At 37.8% G+C, this 26,262-nt stretch overlaps 1 protein-coding gene across 1 annotated transcript in view; it reads right to left on the bottom strand.

The window, feature by feature from the left end:
- RASEF (RAS and EF-hand domain containing) overlaps window positions 1-25,517 on the bottom strand; it is a 32,558-nt gene extending 7,041 nt beyond the window's left edge. The window contains exons 1-13 of the mRNA XM_071424865.1: window positions 25,096-25,517; window positions 14,751-14,897; window positions 13,880-13,970; window positions 11,309-11,404; window positions 10,230-10,307; window positions 9,603-9,718; window positions 8,856-8,924; window positions 7,828-7,912; window positions 6,347-6,438; window positions 3,336-3,570; window positions 2,182-2,319; window positions 1,941-2,088; window positions 981-1,062 (exon numbers count right to left, since the gene is read on the bottom strand). Coding sequence (XP_071280966.1) covers window positions 981-1,062; window positions 1,941-2,088; window positions 2,182-2,319; window positions 3,336-3,570; window positions 6,347-6,438; window positions 7,828-7,912; window positions 8,856-8,924; window positions 9,603-9,718; window positions 10,230-10,307; window positions 11,309-11,404; window positions 13,880-13,970; window positions 14,751-14,897; window positions 25,096-25,463 — 1,745 coding nt within the window. The 5' untranslated portion in view covers window positions 25,464-25,517. The remainder of the gene's footprint in view (window positions 1-980; window positions 1,063-1,940; window positions 2,089-2,181; window positions 2,320-3,335; window positions 3,571-6,346; window positions 6,439-7,827; window positions 7,913-8,855; window positions 8,925-9,602; window positions 9,719-10,229; window positions 10,308-11,308; window positions 11,405-13,879; window positions 13,971-14,750; window positions 14,898-25,095) is intronic.
- Window positions 25,518-26,262: the final 745 nt, after the last annotated feature.

Genomic DNA, 26,262 nt, shown 5'->3' with positions numbered 1-26,262 from the left:
TCACTAAGATATTAGGTTTTTTCCAACCTTAACGGTTCTATGATTCTATGATCGACCTACATGTAATTTCCTAAATTGATTGCTCACTTTACTTCCTTTAAAAAAGATGGAAATCCTGTAAAATTATTTGAGGACTTCATGATCAATTACAGCCATCTTTGTCATGAACTTTCAATCTACAATCTACAATCTTTCAATATACAATCTACTCAACCAAGTATAGTAACTAGGTATTTACAATGGATATTAAAATATCCTTCACAAATTTATTACATGAGAAGAAGGCTGATTGGATTCCTACGTACATACAGCCAACACAAATCTTGGTCAATGAACATCTTAAACTGACTTCCACAGCACTAGATTAACCTCTTAATAAGCCCTAAAAGCTGTTGGTAAAGAACTAATGGCTCTCAAGTAAAGATGTCATAGGATTTTGAGGAAACTTTACACAATATTTTGAAGAATCATGGATATAAACTCAGCAATATACAAAGATAATTTTGACAAAATTCCAAAGTCTTTGGAAAGAAGTTTTTATATAATAAATACAATGCAAATTGGGACCATGATTTTTACGGAAAGAACAGGAGATGGGGAGGAAGTGAAGGGAATCTCTAAGAAAGTTCTGCTTAAAAATACAGGTGTAATAAGGGCAAAGAAAGCTAAAGACTACAAACAGAAGAAACCATATGCATCTACTCCATCGTTTAGTATTGCCAAGGAGGGACAAATAGATTTAGTTAATTAATCCTGCAGTGAACCTCAACTATTTCTCTTGATACCTCAGGCATCATCGAAGATGACACATAAGCATTCCACCTGTTTTGAGGTCTCAGCAGAGAAAAATTGCATCTGTTTACAGATATTTACATATGGACCATACAATGAATGGTTTTTTTCCAGCTAGATGAAAAAAAGGCAAATGACTTTTACAAACAAAATAATTCAAATAAGGTAAAGTGCAGGGTATCACTAACCTCTCCTGCCCAGCCGTGTCCCACAGCTGTAACACTGTAGGTTCTCCATCAACAATTAGTCTTTTCATTTGAAAATCCACACCTGAAAAGAATCATGTGTATAGTCTAAAATAACCCATCAATAATCTTAAAGAAACCACAAATAATTAAAAGGTAGGGGCTACATATAACAGTTTATCCAAAATTCATCTTTTTTAATAGGGTGTGAGATTTCAGTCAGTCATGCCCATACTTCTGAACTGCAATAATCCCCTGAATGTATTTGCCTTTTCGGAGAAGAATTGATAGAAATTGCACTCTGAACAACAAGCAAGAACTCTCACTGCTTTATTTCTCTAAACAGTTTTATCAAAGAAGTGAAAATACACATAAAAAACTTGATTTCAAATACCAAGGAAGAAAAAGATAAATTAGACCAAAAATCCTGACAAGAGGCAATAAAACTAATATAAAAGTATGATTTGATTGGAAGACAAAATTCAGTCTTTGGAATCCTTAAAACTTAAGTTTGTTAGCTGACAAGTATACTAATATACAGAAGTCAGTCAGAAATCCTTCTAGCTGTACTTAAAGCAAAGCTTCAATAACACTTTGAAGAAATTGCAACAAAAATAGTAGGAAAGACATGAAAGAGGGAAGTGTTGAGAAAACAAGAAAGCAATGGAAAATGCAGAAAAGCTCATACACACACTGAAAGCTCCTTACACTGACATTCCTCCTCTGGTGCTTTGTGTCATTCAGAAAGAGGCTTCATAAAGAAAAATTAGACCAGTACTCTATTTTCTACTACAAACAGCTGTTATTACTAAGCTTTAGTACTCAATTAGGTCTCACAGCCTGCATAAGAAACTCTTTGTGTAAATCCCTAGCAAGGAATCACAAAGGCAAGCTTTTCATCCTCTTCACTGCAAAATAACAATGAAATTAATTTCAATATTTTAAGAAGAACACCAACTATACCTAGAGTTGCACTGGTATTGCCTTGAAATTCATTCTTGCAAAGTCTCATAAGAAAACTGGATTTTCCCACTGCTGCATCTCCAGCAAGAACAATCTTGTAAGCCTTCTCTGTACTGGGGTATTTTGGAGCGCATTCAGTTGCATCTGACTGAAAATAAAAAGAATCCCTCTTTAACAACTCATAAAAAAACCTACCCCTCTGTATCATTCTTTTCCATTTTTCCCCTGAAGAACTGGTTACCTGAGGGGTGAGAGCAGATATGTATTTCCTCGTTGAAGCAACTGAGCTGCTTCGACTAACTGGTCGTGAGGGCTTCCAGTCTAAAACTGCAGTGCTGTTAGCAGGACTGTATGCTTCTTCATCTCTGATCTCTGGAACCTGAAAGTATGAGTTAGTTCTCTGTTGAGAAAAGTATGTTTTTCTGGAAAGGCACAGCTAGGACTGAGTAAAACACTCTAAGAGTTTGGATTAAACAGAGATAAATTATCAGATACAGCTGTGCAATTCTAATCAAAATACTGTGATAATTCTGTTGTCATTCATTTCTGCTGTTTAGTATAATCTACATTTTGTCTTTTAATATTTTTATTGTTTGGCATCCATTCTTTCAGTACTCTAATAGAGCAAACTAATTTCTATTAGAAAATTTCAGCTTATAACAAAGTCACAGCAAACAATTAGGACAATACTTTATTTCAAAGCTTATTTTGCAAACATTAAGAATTTCCCCAAAGACATTACTCTCTATGCTATTACTACTCAAGCTAAATCAAGTAGAGCACAGTTGTAATCAACATTATTCACAGCAAAGTCTCCACAGAGATTAATGTCTACTAAATGAACAGGTTTTTTAAAAAAAAACCCATATTACACTGTGCTTGATATTATTTTTACTTTGTAGTCCTCAGAAACTCTTTCAATGTTACTAGCAATAAAACAAACACAGTAATACCTTCTTAGATTTTTTTAATTCTCCAAGACTTTAGCCTCTAAGTCAATGTGTGAACTAACAGTATTCTATCTCATAGGTGCTTTTTTTTCTCCACAGCGACAGCATAGTAAGAGGAAGTGAATAGAAACCTATTTTATTTCTATCCACTTTTTTATCATTAGAAAATGAGCTTCTTTCTGCATACAGCTTGACAAACTTCAAAAACAACAAAAACTTAAAAAATGAATTTATTACCCAAAAACGCATCAAAAAATGTAAATTCAAAAAGAGAACTGCTTATACATTTTCAAAAAATGTTCACTGATTAATTTAAATACGTATGACCCAGATATTTACTTTTAATTGGCCTGTGGGCAAAGATCCATTTTATTTTAAAAACAGGAAGCTAATTTTGTCTCCAATCAAAGGCTTTTCTCAGAGAAGAAGTAAATCCGGCACTTACATCTGTATCAGAAGCATCACCACCAAAGCCTTCTTGCATACACTGTGACCTTTGAAAAATCCTTTGATGCCTATATTCCACTTCTGAATCATACTCATTTGAATCTCTCAGGGTAGACAAACCACTGTCAAAACAGCTCTCAGGTAAGCTGTCAACTTCACAGTTTATCCTTTGCATCGGGTCACAAAGGGCTAAAGAATCATAATCTTCATCGACACAAGACGAATGAGATGACCTAATAAGAAAATATTGGAGGGGGAAAAATAAATTATTCCATATTATAAATCCCAATAATAAATGCTCTTCCCAACAAAATCTGAGCCCTTCTGGAATAGTCAATTCTTAGAAATTCTTTATAAAGGCAAGATAGGGATTGACATATGTCTTAAACTTAACATTAGCATTTCTTTCTCAATCATATGTCTTGGGATGCTCAAATCAAATTATTTAATCTCTGTTACTGATGATCACTTTCCAAGTGTCAGTAATTATGACTATCCATTAATTTTAAAAAGCCTACCTAAAAAACACTCAGAAAGTGATGTACTATGAAGACATGAGAAAAAGAAAAATACATATGATGTTTTAGTGAATTTTGGCCTACTCTAAGACATCAAACAACCTTGACATACTGTATTTCATTTAAATTAATACATTTGTTCACAGAGGCATGCATGTGCATGCCAATAAGAAACGGCTATAAATATAGAAGATGGAGTAGCCAAGTCCAGGAGATCGGTAATAGTGGAAGAAGTCACTAAAGAATTTTCTTACAGTTTGATACACCATGCAAAACCTAAACTTTTACACAGAATTCTTCTCTTTTCCCTTTCCCTTCCTTTAAAAGTCTTTTTTTTCCCTTTCTGGATACTGTAATATATAAAAATATTTTAATTAATGCAGCAATGACAGTATGGATTGCAGAAAAAAAAAATTTTATTTATGCAAATAAAACCACAGAAAAAGGAAGGTTAATAGAGTGAATCCTAAGAAAACCAATCTTATAAAAAGAGGTTACAATGGCTACAATCATTATCATGCTCCTTCAGCAAGACAGGGACAAGCATCAATGAAAGTAAGGCAGTAAAGGTCTCCAAGTCATAGCAGAGAAGAGAGGGTCTGGCTTAGGCCATCACATCCATGTTGGGAATGAATGTGATGCACAGACCTGCTAAACCAGACAAGGTCAGCATCAATCCTTGTAACAACAGCTTGCTCCCAGAGGGGCTCCCCTGTGATGGCACAACACAGGAGAGTACACTGGGGAAAATCACCAAATTATGAAGCTGTTACTGAGTCGAATTCTTCCCTGCACCTGGCCAAATGGGGGTGACAGTGGCATCACTGTCCTATGCAGTAACATTCAGAACCATCTAATTTACACCCCTTCAGGCTAATGAATAATCACATTCATGCATGTGATCTTTGCTGTAGGATATCAAAGCCTACATGGTCTTTGTATTCATGCACCTACTAGCCTATATCAAATCACTGAATTACTGAGGAAGAGTGCATGCTATAACAAAGTTAAGCTTGTCAGGCATTCCCTGAAATAAGGTTCTTAAGCAGGCAATTCTTAACTGCACTGAACTATGAATTCAAAGCTGGGAATTTCATATATGCTTAAGGCAAGTTAGATCAAGATGAATCTTACAGACAAAAAAAAAAACCCCATACATTTTAGAACAGATTGCTTAAATCATGTTAGTATACAAACCAATACCTCTTATGCTGATCTGATGTCAGGAGACAAAGTACTGAAAACAAACAGGTTTTGGGACATTCACATCTCTTTCTGTCTTTTGATATTATCAAGTCACACATGTTATGACTAAACTTTATTCCTACCACGTAAACTTTCTTCTAAAGTGCCTTGTATTTCTCACTTTTGTGGAAATGCCAGGGCTGCACCATGTGGCATGTACTAATATATATTCATAAAGAACAACATAGCCAAGCCTGCAGAGAGGTTTAGGTACTCCCTCAGAAAATTACTGAATGCAATATGCAGCTTAGAGTGGATGCCTCTAAAAATCTGCAGAGGGTACAACATTAGGGAATTGGGTTTTTGTGCATTCAGAAACAGGAAAGCGCTTTTGACAAGCAAAACTTTACAGCCAGCAAACACATCTCACATGGAGACAACACAATAAGAAGGACACTGCTGAATGAATGGGGATATTATAAGTGTGAAGTGAAGTCAATTCAATTCCTATCCAAGATATTTTTCTTTCTGGCAGACTACTAAGACCTCTATTAGAGATCTCTCTATGGCTTGGAATACCACTGAAAGAAAAAGAAGACAAAATAATCTATCAGTTGATTAAGGACACACATTTTTGCTGATGGATCTCTTTAAAAAAACAAGTGTGAAAGCATAACATGACTGACAGCACTCAGGGCTGCCTCCAGGACCCACTGTCTTCAGGGAGTCTCTGAAATGATGAGGAAGTTCTGATCAGTGATCTTTATCTAGTAAGTAGAAAAATAAATACCTCTGACTATCTAATTGCATTTAGATAACTTAGTAGCTTTGTACTCTTATCCCATAAATATCCAAGTGCATCCACTACTCTTGCATGTCAGTGTGAGATAAGGTGATTTGAAGAATCAGGCCTATATTTGTATTAATTATTATATGGGAAAAAAGGCACACAAAACCAAAAACGTTTTGTTTCTCAAGTACTGAGAAAGGCTAACAAAGGACCTCAGAAGAGTTTTATAGTTTCTTGGAGACAAAGAGGCTGAGACTCAAACTAGAATCAAAAGAGGCCAACACTAGACAAGAGGCTGTCTGACATCTCCATAAGTTTATGGCATCTACTGAAGAGGGTTATTCTGAGCTTTCTGAAGTAATTGAGAAGATTCCTATTGACTTTAGTAGATTCTGGATCATCTGCTATGGTCACACATTTGTTCTAAATCAGACAGAATCATTGTCTGTTACTTAACACTAATCTCGTCTTCTAAGACAAGCCATTCTCAAATTAACAAAAGCAAGCCTGGCTTACCTGTCATACCGTGGGTTTAAAGGAGAATGTTCACCATTAAATTTAGGACTGCTTCTAGAAATAGTACTTCCTGGTGAGGTATTTGCCAACCGCTGCAACAGATACATAGTAAATGCACTATAACTTTGATGAACACAGAGATTATATCTAGATTTGTTCAGGGAAAAAAGTGTGCATCATCAAAATTACAAATTGGATGTATTTAATATATGTTTATTTATATTTTTAATATATATATATATTTCATATATATATTACCTCATACTTCATATATGACTGAGGATCAGAAGGCTTATTACCTATAGCATTTAGGCTTCACCACTGCCTTTATACTGAACATACTAGACATGTTCAACTACAAAAGACAACAGAATTTCCAAGAGGGTGATTTCATTGACTACCTCATGACTCTGACCTCAAGACTATGAAATGCTAAGCTTTGAAAAGTGATATTTAGACCATGGCATGCTGACTACTGAAAAAAATGGGGAACTGTCACTAGCTGAGCTAGTTTCAGGAGAGCTACCTCCTAGCTCCTAAGAGAGATCGTGAAGGAAAGGTCTCGACTAATAGCATGGGACAAAAGTATTTTGTACATTCTGCTGCGCCTCCATTTATTAACTGGAAACAGCTTCTTCTGTCTTCTATGTAATATGCTCATTTATATTTCCAGGCATGATAGTAGAAAATGGTATCCATTGTTGCATCTGTAGCTTGTATCAACAAAAAGCACTCGTTCACTGATATAGAATACCGCAAACAGGCAGTGAATTGACCCCTATTTTCCTCCTTCCTCTCCAGTATTGTCTTTGTGGGCCCATTATTCTGGTCCCATCCTTCTAAAAAAGCTACCTGCTTTCTTCATGATGCCAAATCATTAGTTTTAAGAGTTTTAACAGGTTTCACAGGATTGCAAAATGACAGTGTAGAGTAGTTTTCTTACTTTCAACCCTTCCTTTCTCTAGTTTGGAGGATTTCAAGTGACATTTGCTACAAGAGACTCCAATGCAGTTCTAAGAGCCCAAAAGGGTCTGACTAAGGTCTCTGTCAGTAGTGCATGCTATTCATTTTCCCAGTGACTTGCCTGGACAAAAGTTTGAATTAGGTTAAGACCTTGCTATTAAAAAAGGGCAGTTTTCTGATAAAGTGTGTTGTCAATGGTAGGACCCTCCCATACACAACACAAATACATTCCCTCTAGCATAGGAGAAACTGTTGATTTATTCACCTCATAAAATATCACAGAATATTTTTTACAATAGTCATTTTCCAAAGCACCTGGAAAGCAGCTGTGCTCTAACAAAACTTCCAGTACTTAAAAAAACGTAAGTAAAATCTAACAAAACTACACAGGAGTATCCCCACAGTGAGTCCACTGAAAAAAAGTCTATTTTCTCAGTACCCAGGGAGGTACCAGTTTAATTGTGCTGTGTTTATTCTTTCACCTTCTATGACAATGTAACAAAATCATAAATACATACCAATGATCTGTTGTACTTGCTCAAACTGTTTTCAAGTGCACTTCTTAAACCATCGTTGCTGTCATGTAATTTTCTATTAGCTGATCTAACAAGGAAACACAGTTCAACTTGCAGAACTCAAAAAAACATGAAAAATTCTCCGAAAGAAAAATTTTCAAAATACTTCTAAAAAAACCCTTTTCTTCTTTAGCTAACACTAAAGAGTAACATGAAACTGGAAACACACTGACAGATACTCAAACAAATTATCTGAAAAAAATCACTGAGAATTTTAGGCTTCAGTGGCAGTCCAGGAAGCCCACTTTCACTTGTACAGCATGGTCTCTGGTCAGTGAAAAAAAAGGTACTGTAGGAATGGTGACCAAAAAAAAAAAAAAAACCCCAAAAAAACCAAAAACAAACAAAAAACCCAAAACAAAACAAACAAACAAACCCAAACCACACAATAAAAAACAACTAGTCCAGACATTTCTGTACAAAATGACTACCCTTTAAATATTGCTGAGGTGATTCTGAAGACAAATATAATTAATCTGCTTGAAAAAAACATTTTTTTTAGGATAAGGATATTAAATAGAGATAAAAAAAATCTATTCATTGTGACCCTTCTTGTGCACCTATTGTATAAGACTGCACATTCTTGGTACTTTCCAGACAACAATAAGGGAAAAACAATAAGCTTTGGAGAAGCAAAGCCAATAGAAAACAGAGCGAGGCAATAATTTTTATGATAGCATGGACAGACTCAAATCACATGCAGCTTAATAGAAAGAAATGAAAGTTAGTGGGGCTAAGAAAAGAAATGGAAAGAAAACAACTGAAGTGTTAGTGGGTCAGTACCACCGCAGAATTAATACCACAGTAATATTTATGACAGTTGAGAACACCACCTTTTATGATCATTTAGGCCCTTTCAGTATTTTAACTTGAAACTCTTCCCCAAATTTCAACCCGATCTTTTGCATACTTATCTCAGATATGGTGGGACAAAGTTTGTTAATAAAAAACCTGAATTTCTAAAAACTTACTGAAGTATTTCAATTTGTCTTTCCAGATTATCTCTGTCTTCAGTATACTCTCGAATAATTTCTAGATCCCTGGGAAAAAAAAACCAAAAACAAACAACAAACTTAAATTAACTTATGCTTAGTCAGGATAGTATTACATTTTCACCATATTGCCTTTGGCAGAGTTTACACTTATGCTGAAATATGCTGAGAGCAGTTTTACACAAAGTAAGATAATTTGGTGACTTCATTAATCTCTACAATTATAACTCAACAAAGACTGTGAATGAAAATGAAAGTTGTACAAAATAACCATGGGGACTGTCTCCTTTTCCCTTCAAATATAATTTGTATTATCTGATGATAACCACACAATGAAACTGCCCTTTATGCTCCTTTAAAAGAGTAATTGGAGTAGCTTTCATTCATTTTAGAAAAACAAATGGTTAAGATAGACATGGAAGGCTTCCAAAACTAAAATTTATATGGGTCCTCATATGAGTGCAAGCCATGAAGAAAAAAAATCCTGATTCTGTACTGTTGTTTTATTCCTAATAAAGTCCCACTATAATCAATGGATATTGTTGCAAGATTGAGAGTTTGCATCATAGACAGAACTTGCTCTTTCAGAAACACAACAAGAAAAAGGAGAAGCATTGATGACACGGTATCAAACATGTACCTACCCTTTAAGGCAAATTTAGAAAATAACAGTTGCTAACTGCATACATAATAATTACATCAGAGAATAGATTTTGGTTAACTTACCTCTCAGTGTTCAAAGACTGATCTGCATACTCGCTTTTCAAGGTATCTAATTCACTCTGCAGAAAAGCTATATTTGTCTGCGCTTCTAAGAGATCTTTCCTAAGTCTCTGATTTTCCTTCAAAAAAGGAAGATATTAGATGTTAGCTGTCACAGTCACTTCCAAAAAATGTTGATATATTATAATAGTAGAATAAAAACCATAGTTTTTAAAAAGCAAAGTAACACAAAGATTAAACACTATAAAATTAGGCATAGAGAGGGAAAGAAAATTAAAGATGGCTAAATTAACAGAGAAGTCATTAAATTAACATGCGAGAACCTCTGAACTTTTTATTTTCCATTCAGTTACAAAAACAAATGGGACCACAGGATCTCAAGCCATTTCTAAAAGTCCTATATAGAATGTGTATACATTTAAACAGGTTCTTTCTCAATTTAAAAGATCCACATACACTTACTCGTGACTTCAAAGGTTTTCTAGATTACCATTACTAAATGTAAAAAAAAAAAAAAAAACAAAAAAAAAAACCAACAAAAATCAAAACCCAAATCCCCGCAAGTATAACAATCTGTATTGCAGACACTAAAACTGAGACTAAATTAATATGTTAATAACATTCTCTTACCAGCAACATATCATGTATCCTTTTTTTCAGTTCAACTACATCTTCCCTGTGATTGACAGACTTGGATTGCTCCTCCAGCTGGAAGTATTAAAAAAATCACAATTAATTTATTTGATTGTTCTGATTAAAAAAACCTTATGAAAATCACAATAAATAATCCTTAAAAGGTTTTACAGTTACATAAGTTTTTAGAACTTAAGAGCTTTTCTAAATGTACTAGCAGACAGCATTATTTCAAAAATCACTGGCTTTCTAGAAAATTGATATGCTTTTTTCACTCTTTAGGTATAAAATATTCATAACTAGTGACACAGAAGACTGCTGTTAAGATAAAAACAAAGAGAAACACTAACTTAAAAAAATATAGAAAATTATTACTACCTCAGCTACGTAGTACTTGGACAAGAAGCTCTCATGTTTCTTGTAAGAAATTTCCATTTCTGCAAATGCTCTTCTAAGTGCAATTAAATACAAAACCCAAAAAATATATCCACTTTGCTTGCTATAATTCTGATAAAACTTATAGCAAAAACCAAGGTCAAAATTAAACCCAAATTACGAAATATTCCAAAACATCATTCCTACCTGAGATTTCATTTTACTTTTTTACTAGGAATCAAATTACTATCTCAGATTACAGTTGAGTTCTAAAAGGCACTATACATAAAGTTGGGTACTAAAAGGCACTATATGTAAATTACAATATCCGTGTTTCAAATTCCATCTTTATTTATAAATTACAAATACTTAGTTGCAACTTATTGGACTATTTCTAATGGGCCAAACATAAGACTAGGTAACTGCAATATTAATAACCTGATGGACCTAGAAAATTGTTAAGCTACAGAATTTAGGTAATAATTGCTGCTCCCTTTCCTAAGTATTTCAACAAATTACAAAGCATGAATACAATAGCACAGAATGTAAACACAACCTAAAAATTATCTGCAGCTGCCATTTACTAATACAAATTAAATTAGAAACCTACAATTATGATTATCCATCTTGAGGGAGGCATTTCATAAGGTCAAGATCTCTTAAAATACTTAAAAAAACTCACCAGACTTCAACTCACTTACCTTTTTAAGTTTTTTTATTGTCACCTGAAGATCCCCAACCTCAGTGTCATACTGGCGCTTCAGCTCATTTAGTGCTTCTTCAGCCTTTTGCTTCTCCTGCAATATTTTCAATCTCATTAGAAGCTGAGACAGGTTTCAGACGTTTATCAAAAAATTCATTCATTAGTTTGGAAAGCACATGCTTTTTGCTTAGACAAATGTGTCTTTCTATTCTGTCCCTTCCTGAAGATCCATAGGTTCTGATTCTGTAATTGCAGTCCACTTCTAAAACACTCATACAAATAAAATAGTGGCATGAGAATAAAGATTTGGGTCCATTCAGCGTTTTTCATTCATGATTCCTGTGCTTAACATTCTCAATGTCACTTTTTTTTTACTTCCTTCTTTTTAATTTTTTTGCTTGCAAGTGTTAGAACATTACAGGCCCATGTCAGTAAAAGCAGATGACAGCATCTCTAGTCTTAGATAAATGGTACCATCCCAGGAACAGAGACAAGGGGGTGTTTTCACTGCTGTCTATTCAATACCACCCACATCACCAGGATGGTCTCAACAGATGGAAAGGGAAGCAATGCCGTCTTTTACCAGGGCATATGGCAGGGTGTGTGCCTGTGTTTAGAGACTGCACCAAGTACTGCCTACGGGGATGTGGTGTGCTATTGACTGGTGTGCTCTACTCACTCCAATCACTCCCAGCGACTCCAGTTTCACAACACAAGAAGTCAGAATGCAGCAGTGTGAAGTGGAGCCAATAAGACAGGTTGAGTTTTCACGTGGAAGAGGCAGGCATAGATTTTGCTTAGAATTCAGAATTTCCTGTAGGTGACGCTGGTATTCATGTGTTAAAACAATAATCCAAGTAATCAATTTAAGTCGGATTCCCCTACTGTTGCCAACTACATGGACTCGTAAGTATTGTTGGGTAACTATTTGCTTCCCTTGAAGAAACAAAATACAGGATAGGCTCATGCAGAAGCAGGTGTCCCGGTGGCATGAGTGAGATCACTCTGACAAACAATAGCCTTGATTACAGACACTAAGATTAATGGCTTAGTACATTCCCACAAAGTAAATAACTTAACATTTACACTCGGGGCGTTTTAGTAGGTGCGGTATGTGGAGCTAGGAGCTACAAGGAACACTGGAGAGTGAAAATTAAAAAAGCCTTGTGAGAAACAAGTTAACAGACCATCTTTCATACCTATGGCTAGATGCAAACAGTGATTGAGAACACAGACTAGATGTAGAGAATACATAGAAGACCCACTTCTGCATAATGCCAGAACATAACTGCAAACACACACATCCCAGTCATCTTTTTTAAGCAGTGAAAAAGGGTATTTCAGTGATTTGTCACTTTTTGAGGAGAGTAATTTTTCAGAGAAAATGTATTTGTTTTCTAAACATTAACAACTTAGCTTCTCTGGAAGTGAAAATTTATCTCTACTAGGAGCTGCATTACCATTAGTTAAACACATCAAATCACACATTTTTTTGGCAGGTGTGATATCTTTAAGATTTTTATGCCATTATATTTTGTTTCTAGGAACACAATAGGCTTTTATGGTGTGGTAGGACTGTTTTCTCCTGTATAGGATAAAAAGCTACTTGAAGTAAATCTATCAGAATACCATTTACCTTCACATATCAATTAGTGTGAACTACTTAAAATCAGCAAGTTGGCAGACAGCAGTTTGTTACTTCTGGTTCTGCAAGGACTCTGGTAAAAGAACCCATAGCAAATACACATAGATGTTCAGTACACCACGTGTCCGACCAAGCAATAATTATGCCCATGCTATATGTTTTAATTAAAGCATTTCTTATGCCCTCATTAAAACACTTTTACAAACTGTTATGCTCATATAAAGTTTGGCTTATCTTAAATGAATGTAGTAACAATTCAAAATGAACCAGGGAACTGGTCTTGCTCCTTTGAATTATTCAGTCACATGTGGCTCTAATATATCTCTCCCTGGGTAAGAGAAGAGGATTTTTACTCCTCTTCATATAGACTGCAAGTGGGTTGAAACAACAGATAAAATTGAGCAGATCAAAACAGAATTTCCCATTAAGTTTGAGGGGCCCAGGAACATTGCTATCACAGCTACCCCCTCTTAAGTCTCTAAAATGTAGTTGCAGGAGAACGGAGGAAAAAAAGATCATTTCTCCAGGCAGATATACAAAGAAGGAGCAAATAATCGAAGCATTAAATTATACATAAATTATTTTACTAGGAGAACTAGATTACATTATTTAGTGCTGAAATATAATTTTCTCCAGTCTGTTTTCAATACTGGTCTCAGAAAGGAACTCTTCTTGGCCAGTATGTTCCCACAAAAGGGAGAGACTTTTTTTTCTTGGTTTATTACACCTAAGCAGATATTCCTCTTTAGGAAAGCATTAAGATCATGCATTTTTTCATCTCAAGTATAGTATTTTTTCATCCAGGCCCTGTCTAGAGCAGCTTTGAGTCAGTCCATCAGGATCAAACCACACGTGGCCATCAATCCTGCTTAAGATCACTGAGAGTTCAGTAATTATGAAATGCTGTAAATATAAAATACTCACTTCCTTTTTAACTTTATGCTCTGCAGCCTGTATCCGTAGTTCCATTTCTTCCTCTAACTCACTGAGTTGAACTGCTGCTTTGTCTTGAGCCCTAAAATTTAAAAGAAAATACTCTCTTAGGAATTGCCCTCCAGCTTGAAAGAAACACTGTGTGAAACTATCTGCCCACCTCAACTGAAACAAATTAGACAGAAAGACAAGGAAACAGTTTAACATTGCCCAGACCTTGAAACTGGTGTGGCTAGGCACCTAAATCCCAAATTATTTTGAAGATACTGGCAAATTAGATTTTAAATAACAGCTGCAAGCTGATGATTAGCATTAAATACATCTGCATTTTTTAAATTAATTTACAAAGATGAAAGGTGCCCTTGTTATCCTATGAAGAGACTTCAAAAGCAACTTGCATCACCCACACATACAAGATCTCTGTTCTGACCTAATCTGTTTGGTTTTGGCAGTTATGATGTGAGACTGACAGTGCCAAGTAGTTAAAACAGGTAAATACATTCCTTGAAGCTCACGAAGCAAAAATATGATTTCTAAAATAAAAGTATAGTGGACGTGTATGATAAAACTCAAAGTTGCAGCCAAGGAAGAGGAGTCAAAATGTTTTAAGGCATTTAACTAACAATAGATGCAAAAATTTGGCCCAGAATTTATCAAAAGTATGAACAGGCAATCATTTGCAGGCTGCTATATATGCTTATGCACAAGGGTATGCACACAAACTAACTTCAGAACTCAGTTTACAGAAATACTTTGCACGGCACATTTTAGCATTAACTCTCAATAGTTTAATCAATAAAAGCATGAGAAGAGGAATAAAAAAGAAACCACAGAACTGAACTAGAAAGACAATTCACTATACCTTTTTACCGCTATGGCCAGAGTTTCCATCTCGGTGCTTTGAAGTTTGATCTCTTGGATGAAGTTCTTAATGACATGCTCATACGGCTGGATTAATCTTGGTTCTGCTATGTGTATGTTCTGATACAGAACACTGACCTGCTCTTGTCTGAAAAAGAGAAATATGCAGATTTTAATGCACTTATTTGGAACAATGTTCTATCACAGGTTTGAGAAACTTACTACAAATTAAGATATTCCCCTCTTTACCTATTTTTAAAATTTAGCAAGCTAGATACAGGCTTTCAGCATTCAGTACAGTATGTCAAAATTCTTTAAATTAGGTTTACTATTTCCACTTCTCTGCTTTAATATAGCTACTGAAAAAAACAAAAACAAAAACTAAAAAAACACCAAACTGCCTACTTCTGTTCATAGTGTAGTGAAGAGAATGCCACTGGAGTACCCCACAATGTATATCAAGTTTCTTGATTGCTCTAATGTTAATCATAATCCATGAAGAAACATAAGATTTCAGGAGGTTGCATAAGAACTGAAAACGGGTATGAATGCCAACTACCTAAGTTAAAAGGGGAAGGAGACAGAGGGAGGTGGGCTGTAAGCAAAATAAGAATACAGCTCTTCAGTCTTACACAAATTATTCTGGTCTATATCCAAATAAATCTGTCATTATAAGAAGTTAATTCTGTATATTACTCTCATGTCAAAAATGACAGATATATCTCATAAAGAAGAAAGAAAACATTTCTGTTGGTATTTTAGTTGTTAAAAGCTCTCCTGAAATTCACAGTGAAAAGTTGTCTCAATGCAGGAATAGTATATTATGATTTCTATTTAATCTGGACTAATTTACATAGATTGCATGCTGTTCTAGCAATTGTCAGAGCAAAGAACCTTTACAAAAAAAAAAAAAGAATAGCGTAAGAGCCAAACCACTATTACAAAGTCTACTACACAAATAGCACTGATTTCTGTTCATGCTACTGGTATGTCATGCAAACCTTTGTTTTACTTGCTAGGTTCCAACTCCTGGATTACATTAGGCAACATAGCAGAAAATATTCTGCAACAGAATTTAGCTGTCCTTAGGAAAACTGAATGTGATTGACATTGACTATATGCTAGAACATGAACACGTATTCAACAACTTAAAAACCAAATGGAAAAAAGGAACAGAGAAGATGATGTCTAGAAAGGTGGAGAAAACAGGCCAGTAATTAGGAAATACACATTATCAGAAGCAGAAATACAGCCAGAAACGATGTTTTGCAAGTTCAAGTCCAACACCATATCTAACATTACAAACATATGCTCCCTTTTAGTTGCAAATGAAAGCTTCAACTCTGATTAAACAATCCTCCTTGTTAGACAGCTAAAGTTTTCCTATTTTCAGGGCAGGTAGTGCTACTTAATACATTCACCATACACGATATCAACAACTGTGCAATCCAACAACGTGTGTATTCTCTTCATTTTTTCTCACTTGAAGCAATTCCACAGCTTTGATTATCAATGCTGCAGCACTCTGCTTCTTGTATGTGATTGCTCCACTGAAGGTCTAACTTACTTTACTAAAACAGTACCACAAATGTTACTATCACTCAAATTTCCTTTTAAACAATTTAACAACTTCAGGATGTTGTAACACTTGCTTCCAGCTGAAATGTTGGCATTTATTTTGAGATAGAGAAACATAAAACCAGCACAAAGAGATAAAGATTTACTGATGCCTGAGAAATTTCTGTGGTTTTGTCTTGCAGAGAATCTCCTTTACAAAGGCTAATCCTGTATTACCTGTATTTAGTAAGTTAAATATCTTCCAATGTATGCACACAATTTCTTTTTCAAAATGTATTCTAAAGAGAGTAATGTTGAAGTTCACAAACAGTAGCAATAACAAACAGATTTATCTGATCATCAGATGCTACAAACTCTGTATAAATAATGCAACATTAAAGAACTACTCAATGTATATTTATTCAATTAATTATTTGCATTTAAAAAACTGTTAAAGACATTTCCAGAATCCACCTGGAGGCCTGTAGTCAACGCCATTCTCAGGGATCAATACTGGAACCAGTCTTGTTCAACTTGTTTATCGATGACCCAGATGAAGGGATAGAATGTACCCTCAGCAAGTTTGCTGATGGCACTAAACTGAGGGAGTGGTGATCCTCCTGAAGGCTCTGCTGCCATTCTGTGGGACCTTGCTAGGCTGGAGAGCTGGGCAGAGAGAAACTTAATGAGCTCCACAAGGGCAGGTGTTGGGTCCTGCACCTGGGCAGGAACAGCCCCAAGTGCCAGCACAGGCCAGGGGTTGTCCCTCCAGAGCAGCTCTGTGGAGAAGGACCTGGGACTCCTGGTGGATCACAAGCCATCCATGAGCTGACAGTGCCCCTATGGCCAGGAGGGCCAAGGGTATCCTGGGGTGCATCAGAAAGAGCACGGCCAGAAGGTCGAGGGAGTTGTGCCTCTACTCAGCCCTGGTGAGGCTGGATCTGGAGTGCTGTGTCCAGTTCTGGGCTCCTCAGTAAAAGACAGACAAGGAGCTACTGGAGAGGGTCCAGCAGAGGGTAACAAAGATAATTTGGTGTCTGGAGCATCTCTCTTATGAGGAGAGATGAAATGCAGGAAATGAACCTGTTTAGTCTGGAGACGACTGAGAGGCGATCTCATTAACACATTAATATCTGAAAGGTGGGTGCCAAGAGGATGGTGCCAGATTCTTTTCAGTGGTGTCCATCAACCGGACAAGGAGCAACGGCCCTAAACTAAAACAGAGGAAGTTTCACCTCAATATGAGGAAAAGTCTCTTTGACATTGAGGCTGGCAGAGCACTGGAAGAGGCTGCCCAAAGATATTGTTAAGTCTCCCTCTCTGGAGACATTCAAAACTGGCCAGATTCCTGTGTAACCTGCTCTTAGCCGACCCTGCTTTGGCAGGGAGGTTGGACTGGAAGATCTCCAAAGGCTCCTTCCAACCATAACTACTCTGTAATTCTTTTCAAAGTATATGCAAACCTGAGTTAGTTAGTTAGAGCATGGTGATAATAACACCAGGTTGTGGGACCAACACCTGTCTGGGCCATTCACTTAAGAGTTGGCCTTCACGATCCTTGTTGGTTGGTCTCTTCCAACTCAGAATATTCTGTGATCTGGAAAGACACATGCCTGAATTTAAGCTAGAAATCAGTAGGCCTGTAATGCTGATCCTCTGCCCCACATCTAAGTCTGCTCTAAGATGCAGTAGTCAGAAACCCAAAGTAGTTACTGTGAGGTTTTATTCTCCTTCTGGGATAAAAAAAAATGTTTTGCCCAATGACCAGCTACCACACAGTTGGATTCAAAATATTTCAGTAACACAGTTTTAGGAAGCAGCACTTAGGCTCAAGAAGTATCCATATCCAATATCAGTACAACCATGCAAGAGTCCAGAAAGGGCCTGGAAAGATCACAGCTGGTCACTGAAACTCTCAATGATTCTTACATGAGTGCTTCTACAGCAACAATACAGGATGTCTCAATTAAAAAGTAGACTCACAACTACTACATCAATCAAAAAAAAATCACAAAAAACCACCAAACACAACAACAAAACAGATGAGAAATCAAAGTCATGCACCAAAATTAGCAGGATTACTTAATCACCTATGATTTCAGAGGGATGTAATACACTTTCATGAACTGCAAAGATTGTCAGTGATTTAGTCATTCCATGATAAAGATAGCAGCAATTATATGGACTCATATTATATCAACATGCAGTAAGTATTTGAAGATTATTTGTTCCAAATTGCCATTTTTATATTTTTAATCATTCATCTGTTTTCACATGATTTAGTGAATATCAGTGACACTGCTGCAGCAGGGCAGATTAGCTGCAATGAATACTGCCCAATTTTTTTCTTGCCCCTTCTTCTTGAATACATGCTATTTTTCTGCAAATTCATTAGTTATTCAAAATTAATTATTAAAGAATATTTTACAAATGTATTTCACCAAGCTGACTTGAACTCTAAATAGCCTGTCCTTTTGCTAGAGAAAATGTTTCAGCAAAATTAGTCTCAAATGCTTGGACTTGCTCTTTAAAACTCGTTTTCCTTGAAATCCTAAATTCATTTTTCAGTGTATTTAGCTGCACACCTATAAGTTCCACATTAACACATTTGTGTTAGTGTGGAACTTAAAGGTATTCACAAATACTAATGCATAGAAAGAGCACTTTCTAATATATGGCAGGAAAATTTGTCACTTTGTTCATCTGGCACTATGGTTATACTATTCATCATGCATGCATTTTTTTCTGTTGCTTCTGCAAAGTGCAGACACCAAATACTAGTAATCCACAAAAAGTATAGCATTGTGGCCAAGGACTACTTTGGCTTTACCTTACCTCATCTCAAACTATGGTTTATAGCATAAACCATCTGTAAAATTAGTACTTAGTAAGAGTAATTAGTCAATATTTGCACAGCTTCACATGAGTTAACTTAAGCAAAGTTACAGTATTCACATGGTTTCAGAGAGTTCCTGTGAGAACTGCATAAAGAAAATAAAACTGCTCTGATTACAATGCAATTTCTAATATGATAGATTTAAAATACTATGGTTGAATAGAAGAGGAGCAGAAGGGAGGCAGGGGGACAACTCACACCAAAAAAACCCACAACACTGATTTTGGCGATATCAAATATATAGATTATATTGTGTTATAATTTCCTTTAATCCACACAGCTATCTTAATCCTTATCAACTCATAGTATTATTTCTGGTTTGCTGATTTATACAGTGACCATTTGCCTCATAATCCACACTCTGAACAGAGTTCAGAGAAAGATGATGGAATTTTTCAACTAATAACAACTCCAGAGTTGCTCAGTATCTTACATGTGTGGTCACCAGAAAGAATATGCTGTTTGACACAGGCCACCCAGTCTGACCCTAAGGGCAGTACTAGCTTTTAGAAGACTATTTTAATGATCCCTTTCTACTGTAGATCAGCTGGTAAAATTGCTCTCATCACTTGTAGAAGTTCTGTTCTGGTATAGACATGAAGAGATGAAGCATAAGGTGGTCTGAGCTAGGTGGTCAGAACAAAACAAAGCTAAAGCATTATGCATCTGATACCTGTCCTTACACTGAAGACCAACAGCCTATGTGTGCCTCCAAGAGATCGACAGGTACTTTTTTCTGAAAAGCAGACACATTGGATATGCCACTGTACCAGTCAGCAGAAAAGAACAACCAAATCTGATCCAGATTAGAAAGGATCTAACTTTGTCACAGCTGAGTGCCTAACACTTACTCTAGATGGAGTGCCTGAAGGAAAAATAGATTAGACAGAACTTTAACATGGTGTAAAATTCAAAATATTTGTGAACTTGAAGCACTATGGGTTTTTTTTAATACTACCTTTTCTTTTTCTGTATCTGCCCCTTCGGAAACAGGCTGCATTAAAAAAAGACGATCAAATCAGTAACCCTGAGATGAGACAGCTCAGCCAAGGTCTGATTCCCAGAGGAAAGATTTTTAATGTTTCCAAAGCATGAATGCTGTTCCCTTAGAGGTGTGATTTACAGCCAGTGGAGAAACAGTGGAAAAGTCTGTGGGACAGGCAGGGAAAGATTAAGTCTGAAGAAAAGGAGAGCACCTCAGAGACCTTATGGCAAATGATCACATGATGATACCAGCAAAATAATCCAGGAAAATGAATGCTACAGTGCTTAAGTTTGTTGGCACAGACGCTGTTTGGATTAAAGCAAAAATCCGAAGAGCAGTAAACTTTAAAGTAGCTCAGAAAGTCTTCTAGCTCACAGAAAGTCATTCACCACATTTCCAGCAGAGCACATCTCTCAGACCCCTGTCATGATATGTATTAAAAGACAAGACAACATTCCCACAGAACAGATCCCCCTCTCCAGCACAGTGGTGAAAAAAAGGACACAGCATGTGGCTTTTCCCAGGATTTGCCTTTATCCCCTCTCCAGGGAACATGCTTCAACTTCCAAGGAAACCTCTCCAGTTCTGATATCACGGTTGATCATCTCATGGAAGTAAACACAAATTGCTGTAAAAAGTTAATACTGTGCTCTATATTGACTTTGGCAAAAATCCATCCTAATTTATGACAGCAAGAGCAAGACAGGTTTTGGATGGGTTTTTAATGCAGCAGAGCTTCTCTTCTTTGCTGTAGTACAGTGGTATATCCCATGAGCATCGCCTGTTTTCACAGTTTAAGTAGCTCACATTAAGAACAGCATGCTTTTCTCATTTGATCAAATCCCCCAGATCCACATTTTCTATACAGCTCCAGATGACATGACTGGGAGCACACTGTTATTATAATCACATTAAGATACTTTGGAATTGTATGAGGCATAAAATCTCACAATCAGGCAGCACTGAAATCTGAGTCTGATGAATAGTCAGCTTGGCTGAAAGTACAAGGCACACAAATAAAACAAAGACTAAATAGCAAAGCAATGGAGTATGAGGCCTCTCAGTGGCAGCAGATTTAACTCAAAACAGGGATACAAACTTTCTGCTTCAGATTAATCCACCCATTCATGCTCTAATTAATTTAGTTCATTTTCCAATAAGATTATCCAATTTGCCAAATATTGCACAAAAGTTTCCTGGTAGGGCTTAGTCTTTTTGACAGTCCCAAGCCTTTGTTCTTCCTGACTGAAGTCTTTGACATTGAAATTTAAAAATCTGTTTTCCAGGAAGTTTTTTGCCTGTTATTTATAGAGAGAGAAATGCCACAGCATTGGTAAGTACCAGATTTTTCTTGTAGTGTCAAAGGATGTTAGATTATTCCTTGCTCAAGCTGAAGAGTGGAAAAGGATTTCCATTAGGGAGACATTCCCACACACTTAAGGGAAAACAACTGTCTATTAAGAGCATAGAGGAAACCTTTTAGTCTTGCCACTGAAATTCAAACTGAGATTGGCCACAAGAAAGAATGCAACAGTCCAGTAACACCATCAAGGGCTAAACATTTCCAGTGCAGCAGAGCACTGAAGCACTCACTGTCTGGAGCACCAAAAAGGTACGTTTCTTTTTCGTCCACTCCTGTACCATTGCAAATACTTCCTAGAAGAATAAACTAATGAACATGGTTGACTTCTCAATAAAACAGATCTCCAACTGGCAATTCACTATAAATACATATAAACTAAAGGCACTGCATGATTCTGTGTTTAATTATTCACTATTCCTGATTAAATGTAGCAATGCAGAAGGGTAGCTGCATTTTAAATTAAATTAAAAACAAACAAATCAAAACAGTAACCAGAAGAAAAAAAAACAACAACAGCAAACAACCCTCTGTAAAATTCCACTGAAGTCTGACTTCACAAATTAGGTTATCAGCCTGCAAAGACCTTCCACCATTATTTTCCCTAGAGGCAAATTGCCCACCAAGCACAAGTAAAAGCTAAGGCAAACATACTTTGACTCACAGTAAACACCTAACCAAGAAATCTAACTTAATTTAGTACAAAAAATCTGTTCAAGTGAGGAGGAAAGGAGAAAGGCTGTAAAGAGACTCTTTAATGTGACTCTGCCTGTTTAACTGCAAAAAATAAAACCACAGCTTCAGCACAGACTTGAATATTTTGAAGTATAATCTTAAAGGACTGTGCAACTGATACACCAAACAGCAGAGCTATGATCCATCCCATAATAAAATTATCTTTTCCAAAGAAGTAATTAAATTCAAAATATGCTTATTTTAATATACGCTTATTTTAGTATCTGGCAGTAAACAATTCTGCATTAAATGCCTGCTACTACACTGAGGACTGGGGCAAGGTATAGATCTGTTACTGGGTTTCACACCTCGTTATGGAGGGAATTTAGGTCTTCTAAAAGTTTAGTCACAGAAACTGAACTTCCAGTTTCAGAAACAACGGAGACAGAACCATGTGCATGGTGGACATTTTCCCTTTGATTTCCATGGGTTCCATGATTTCCACTCAAGCTGAGGAGGGACAGAGACCACAGATGTTTACTGTGTCATTTTCTCCTGAATTCAATCCTTACCTCTCTACTTCCATTTGCTATGCCTTGTTTCTCTCTATATAAACCCCAACAGCATCAAAGCACATGTGCCAATGTATTGCTGGCCACAGTCTTGTGCCATAGCCTGCGGCCACAAGGCAGAGCATTTTGAGGAATTGAACCCCAAAAGGATCAATATAAAAACTACACAACTGAGATTAAAAAACATGGACTCCCAACTGCACTCATCTGGCTTTGAGGAGTTTCTCCTTTGTAATTACTTTTCTCACAGATGTCAATGTCACAACAAATCTATGAAGAGCAATAAATCCCAGCATAAGAATGCCAACTCTTTTATAGCACTAAAGATTCAGGTGTGTTCCAAGCCTGTTCTAGTTTTCAAAGTACTGCCCTTTCCTTAATAAAAACTTGAAGTGACAAACAACTAAAACAAATTAAATCATTTAAACAAAAAGATAAATATCTTTTTTGAAGTCCAGCTTGTACTTCACTTGATTTTGTTATATTCTTCTACTGAAATTCTCCAAGAATTTCAATTTATTTATTACTCATGTAAGTGGTCCTAATGATTTTAGTGGGAATACTCACATGGGAAAAAAACCTTACACGTACATTTCAACAAGAAAAGACATGGACTACAACTGGAAAAAAGTTGAGCTGTAGAACACACCTGCTCCTAGCACTTCAGGATGAGAGAGAAAAAAAAAACAAAGGGCACATTCTTTTTCAGTTGACACTGACACACATCTAATAAATACAGCTAACTGTGAAGGATGTTCAAATCTGAACCTGAATAAGAAACATTTACATCAAATTACTGCCTACCTGATAGTATTTAACCATCAAAACTTAGTTTTCAGTTTTTACATAAAAGAACCATAACACAAGTTACATTATGTCATGATGAATTTAGCAAAATTACCAGATGTGTCTGCATAGTGGAGCCAATTAAAGCTGTTCCCCTTCCTATTATCCTTTTAGACACAGACTATACTGAAACTGCTGCTGCAAACAGTAACCAAGATACTGAAACGGAACTGTTACCAAGAGGAGACAGATGCTTTCACAAGTTACCACTGCTCGTGAGTCAGATTTTTTTCCAGCTCCTACTGAGTTTCTGAGTTCAGGTTATTAACTGTGTCTTCAAGCTTTCAAACAGTCTTTTGTCCTTTAGAAAGCAAGTGTCTAACTAGGAAAGCACCATGAACAAATTAAAACCTGTACAAAAATACTAACCTGTCTGAAATGGGGCAGTCCAATAAGACTAAAGTGTATTAATCCACAAAGAAAAGAAAATTTACTCTGGATTTACACATGACTAGTAGGTTAACTGAAAAATTTTCTGAAGAAAATTTTCGCCTCATAATCCAAAATATTTTTAATGTGGCTGGAACCAAATTGGTATAGGTAGGAATTTAAAGAGCAATATATAGAACAAACATGGAGCTATCTATATTCAAGTGCATTACTTTCTTAACCTCTCTTGACTAGCTGCCAAGTCCTGAAACCCAGATTACTTATTTTCCATCATAAATTACAATTTTAAAATTAAGCAGAACCACTCTGTACTTTCTATGGCCAACATTTTCAAATTCATTTTGACCACCTCAGTTTTCAGGGAGATTCCTGAGAGTCACCAAAATGTGTCTCTGTACACTAGAACCAGCCGCGTACTGACAGACCCGTGGTAAATGGGTTTACTCTCCAACGCAGCTACCATCAGTTGTCTTCATTTCACTGAGACCGGGGACAAAGACTCTCACAAACTTCAGGGAGCTCATCCCATAGAGGGCAATATTTACCAACACCGTTAATGTGGAGGCAACGATGTTGCTGGTCAGCCTTTACCAGGAAAAGACTGACTGGGCTAAAAGAAAAATGCTGGGGGCCGGTCGGGGAAAAACACGAGGAGAAAGTTCTTGCGGAGCCAGCAGAACTTCACATCTCCTGCGTTCTAGCAGCCAGACTTTCCCACGTGGGTCGCTGGCATAACAGAGCAGAGGGAGCCAGGAGCAGCTGCAGGCTGGAAGAACACCGCTGGAAACCACCGCAGCCGAGAGGCAGGTGTGCGGAGAGCTCTCTGCACCTGCAGGCACGGGGGCGAGGGGTCAGCCTCCTCGGCCGCTCCCCAGCTGGGATTGCATCAGCGCCGGCGGCGGCTCCGCCAGGAGAGAGAGCCGTTCCCGCCCCGCAGGACGGCGGGGCCAGCTCGGCAGCGGCGGGGCCGAGGTGCCCATGGCCCAGCCCGCCGACCCCGGGGCCGCGGGCCCGCTCCCCCCACCGGGGTCGGCGTGGGACGGAGCGGTCGGGTCCGGACCTTACCTGGGGATGTACCTCGCCTCGTCTCCGAGCCGCACCTCGAAGTCCTTCCAGGGTTGTTCCAGCCCCGCGGCGACCCAAACCGCTGATGCCTCTTCCTCCTCCATGTCCTCGCCCCCCGGCTCGCTGCCAGCGGGCTGCGGCCGCGTGGCGCCGCGAAAGCCACGGGCGAACTCCGGGAAGGTGATGGCCCCGTCGCGGTCGCTGTCGAGGCGCTGGAAGATGGCCTCGGCCTCGGCCGGCTGCACCCGCAGCTCGGCGCAGAGAGCAGCGAAGTCCTCCCGCTCGATGCGGCCCGAGCCGCTGGCGTCGCACGCCAGGAAGAGGGCGCGCAGGCGAGACAGCTCGTCCCCGGACGCCTCGGGATCCATCGGCCAGCGCCGGGGGCGCGGAGACTCGACCGCGGGCAGAACGCGATGGGACGGTGTGGGCCGCTGCCCTACCTGCGGCTCGGCGGGGCGGGCCGGGTCCCGCTCCGCCCCGGCGCCCCGCGGGGCCGGGCACGGCCGGGAGGCGGAACGCAGGTGGCGGCTCCTGGCCGGGGCAGGTCCCGGGGCGGGCTGCCGGCGCCCCCGGCGCACCCTCCTCACGGGGTGTAAGGGCACGGGGCTCCCCTCGGGCCCAGCATGTTACGAACGGCACAGGTAACTACAGACAGCAACGCAGGGTAAAAACACATGTCTCACCCCCCTGCAGCACTCAAATGTGAGTCCTGACACTGTGCGGTCACCGTATAAGGTGTTAAACCTAACTGCCGTTTTCCAACATAGTAAAAATACTCTTCACGTTCATGGAAGACCCAGAGGCCACATGATAACACAAAGTTTGAACAGATAAATTCTCTCTGGCACGAATAGTCTTGGAATTATGCCTTGTGAGTATGTGCTCACAGATGTCTCACCAGCGGTGATTTAGAAATGTGGACTGTTAAAATCCCATCTTAAACTGAAAATGCAAAAGCTTTATTCAAATCAATCAACTAGAGGAGGCAGCTTTTCAGTGCTTTGTGAAGAACTAGTGTCTTTCTTGACAGAAGTCAAGATGTTTTCCTTGTTGAAGTCAAATTCAAGACTCAGATTCCATTTGAATCTAAGGGATATTTTAAAATTATTATTTATTTCTCTGCACTTATTCTTGTTAATGTCTATCTGCAAATGTAAATTGTGTTAT

Source organism: Agelaius tricolor, unplaced genomic scaffold, assembly GCF_023055355.1.
Source record: "Agelaius tricolor isolate 1412-34295 unplaced genomic scaffold, bAgeTri1.0.p SCAF_4, whole genome shotgun sequence".
NCBI classification, from domain to species: domain Eukaryota; kingdom Metazoa; phylum Chordata; class Aves; order Passeriformes; family Icteridae; genus Agelaius; species Agelaius tricolor.
The sequence above is the reverse complement of the archived record's forward strand: the minus strand, read 5'-3'. Positions and strand labels throughout refer to the sequence as shown.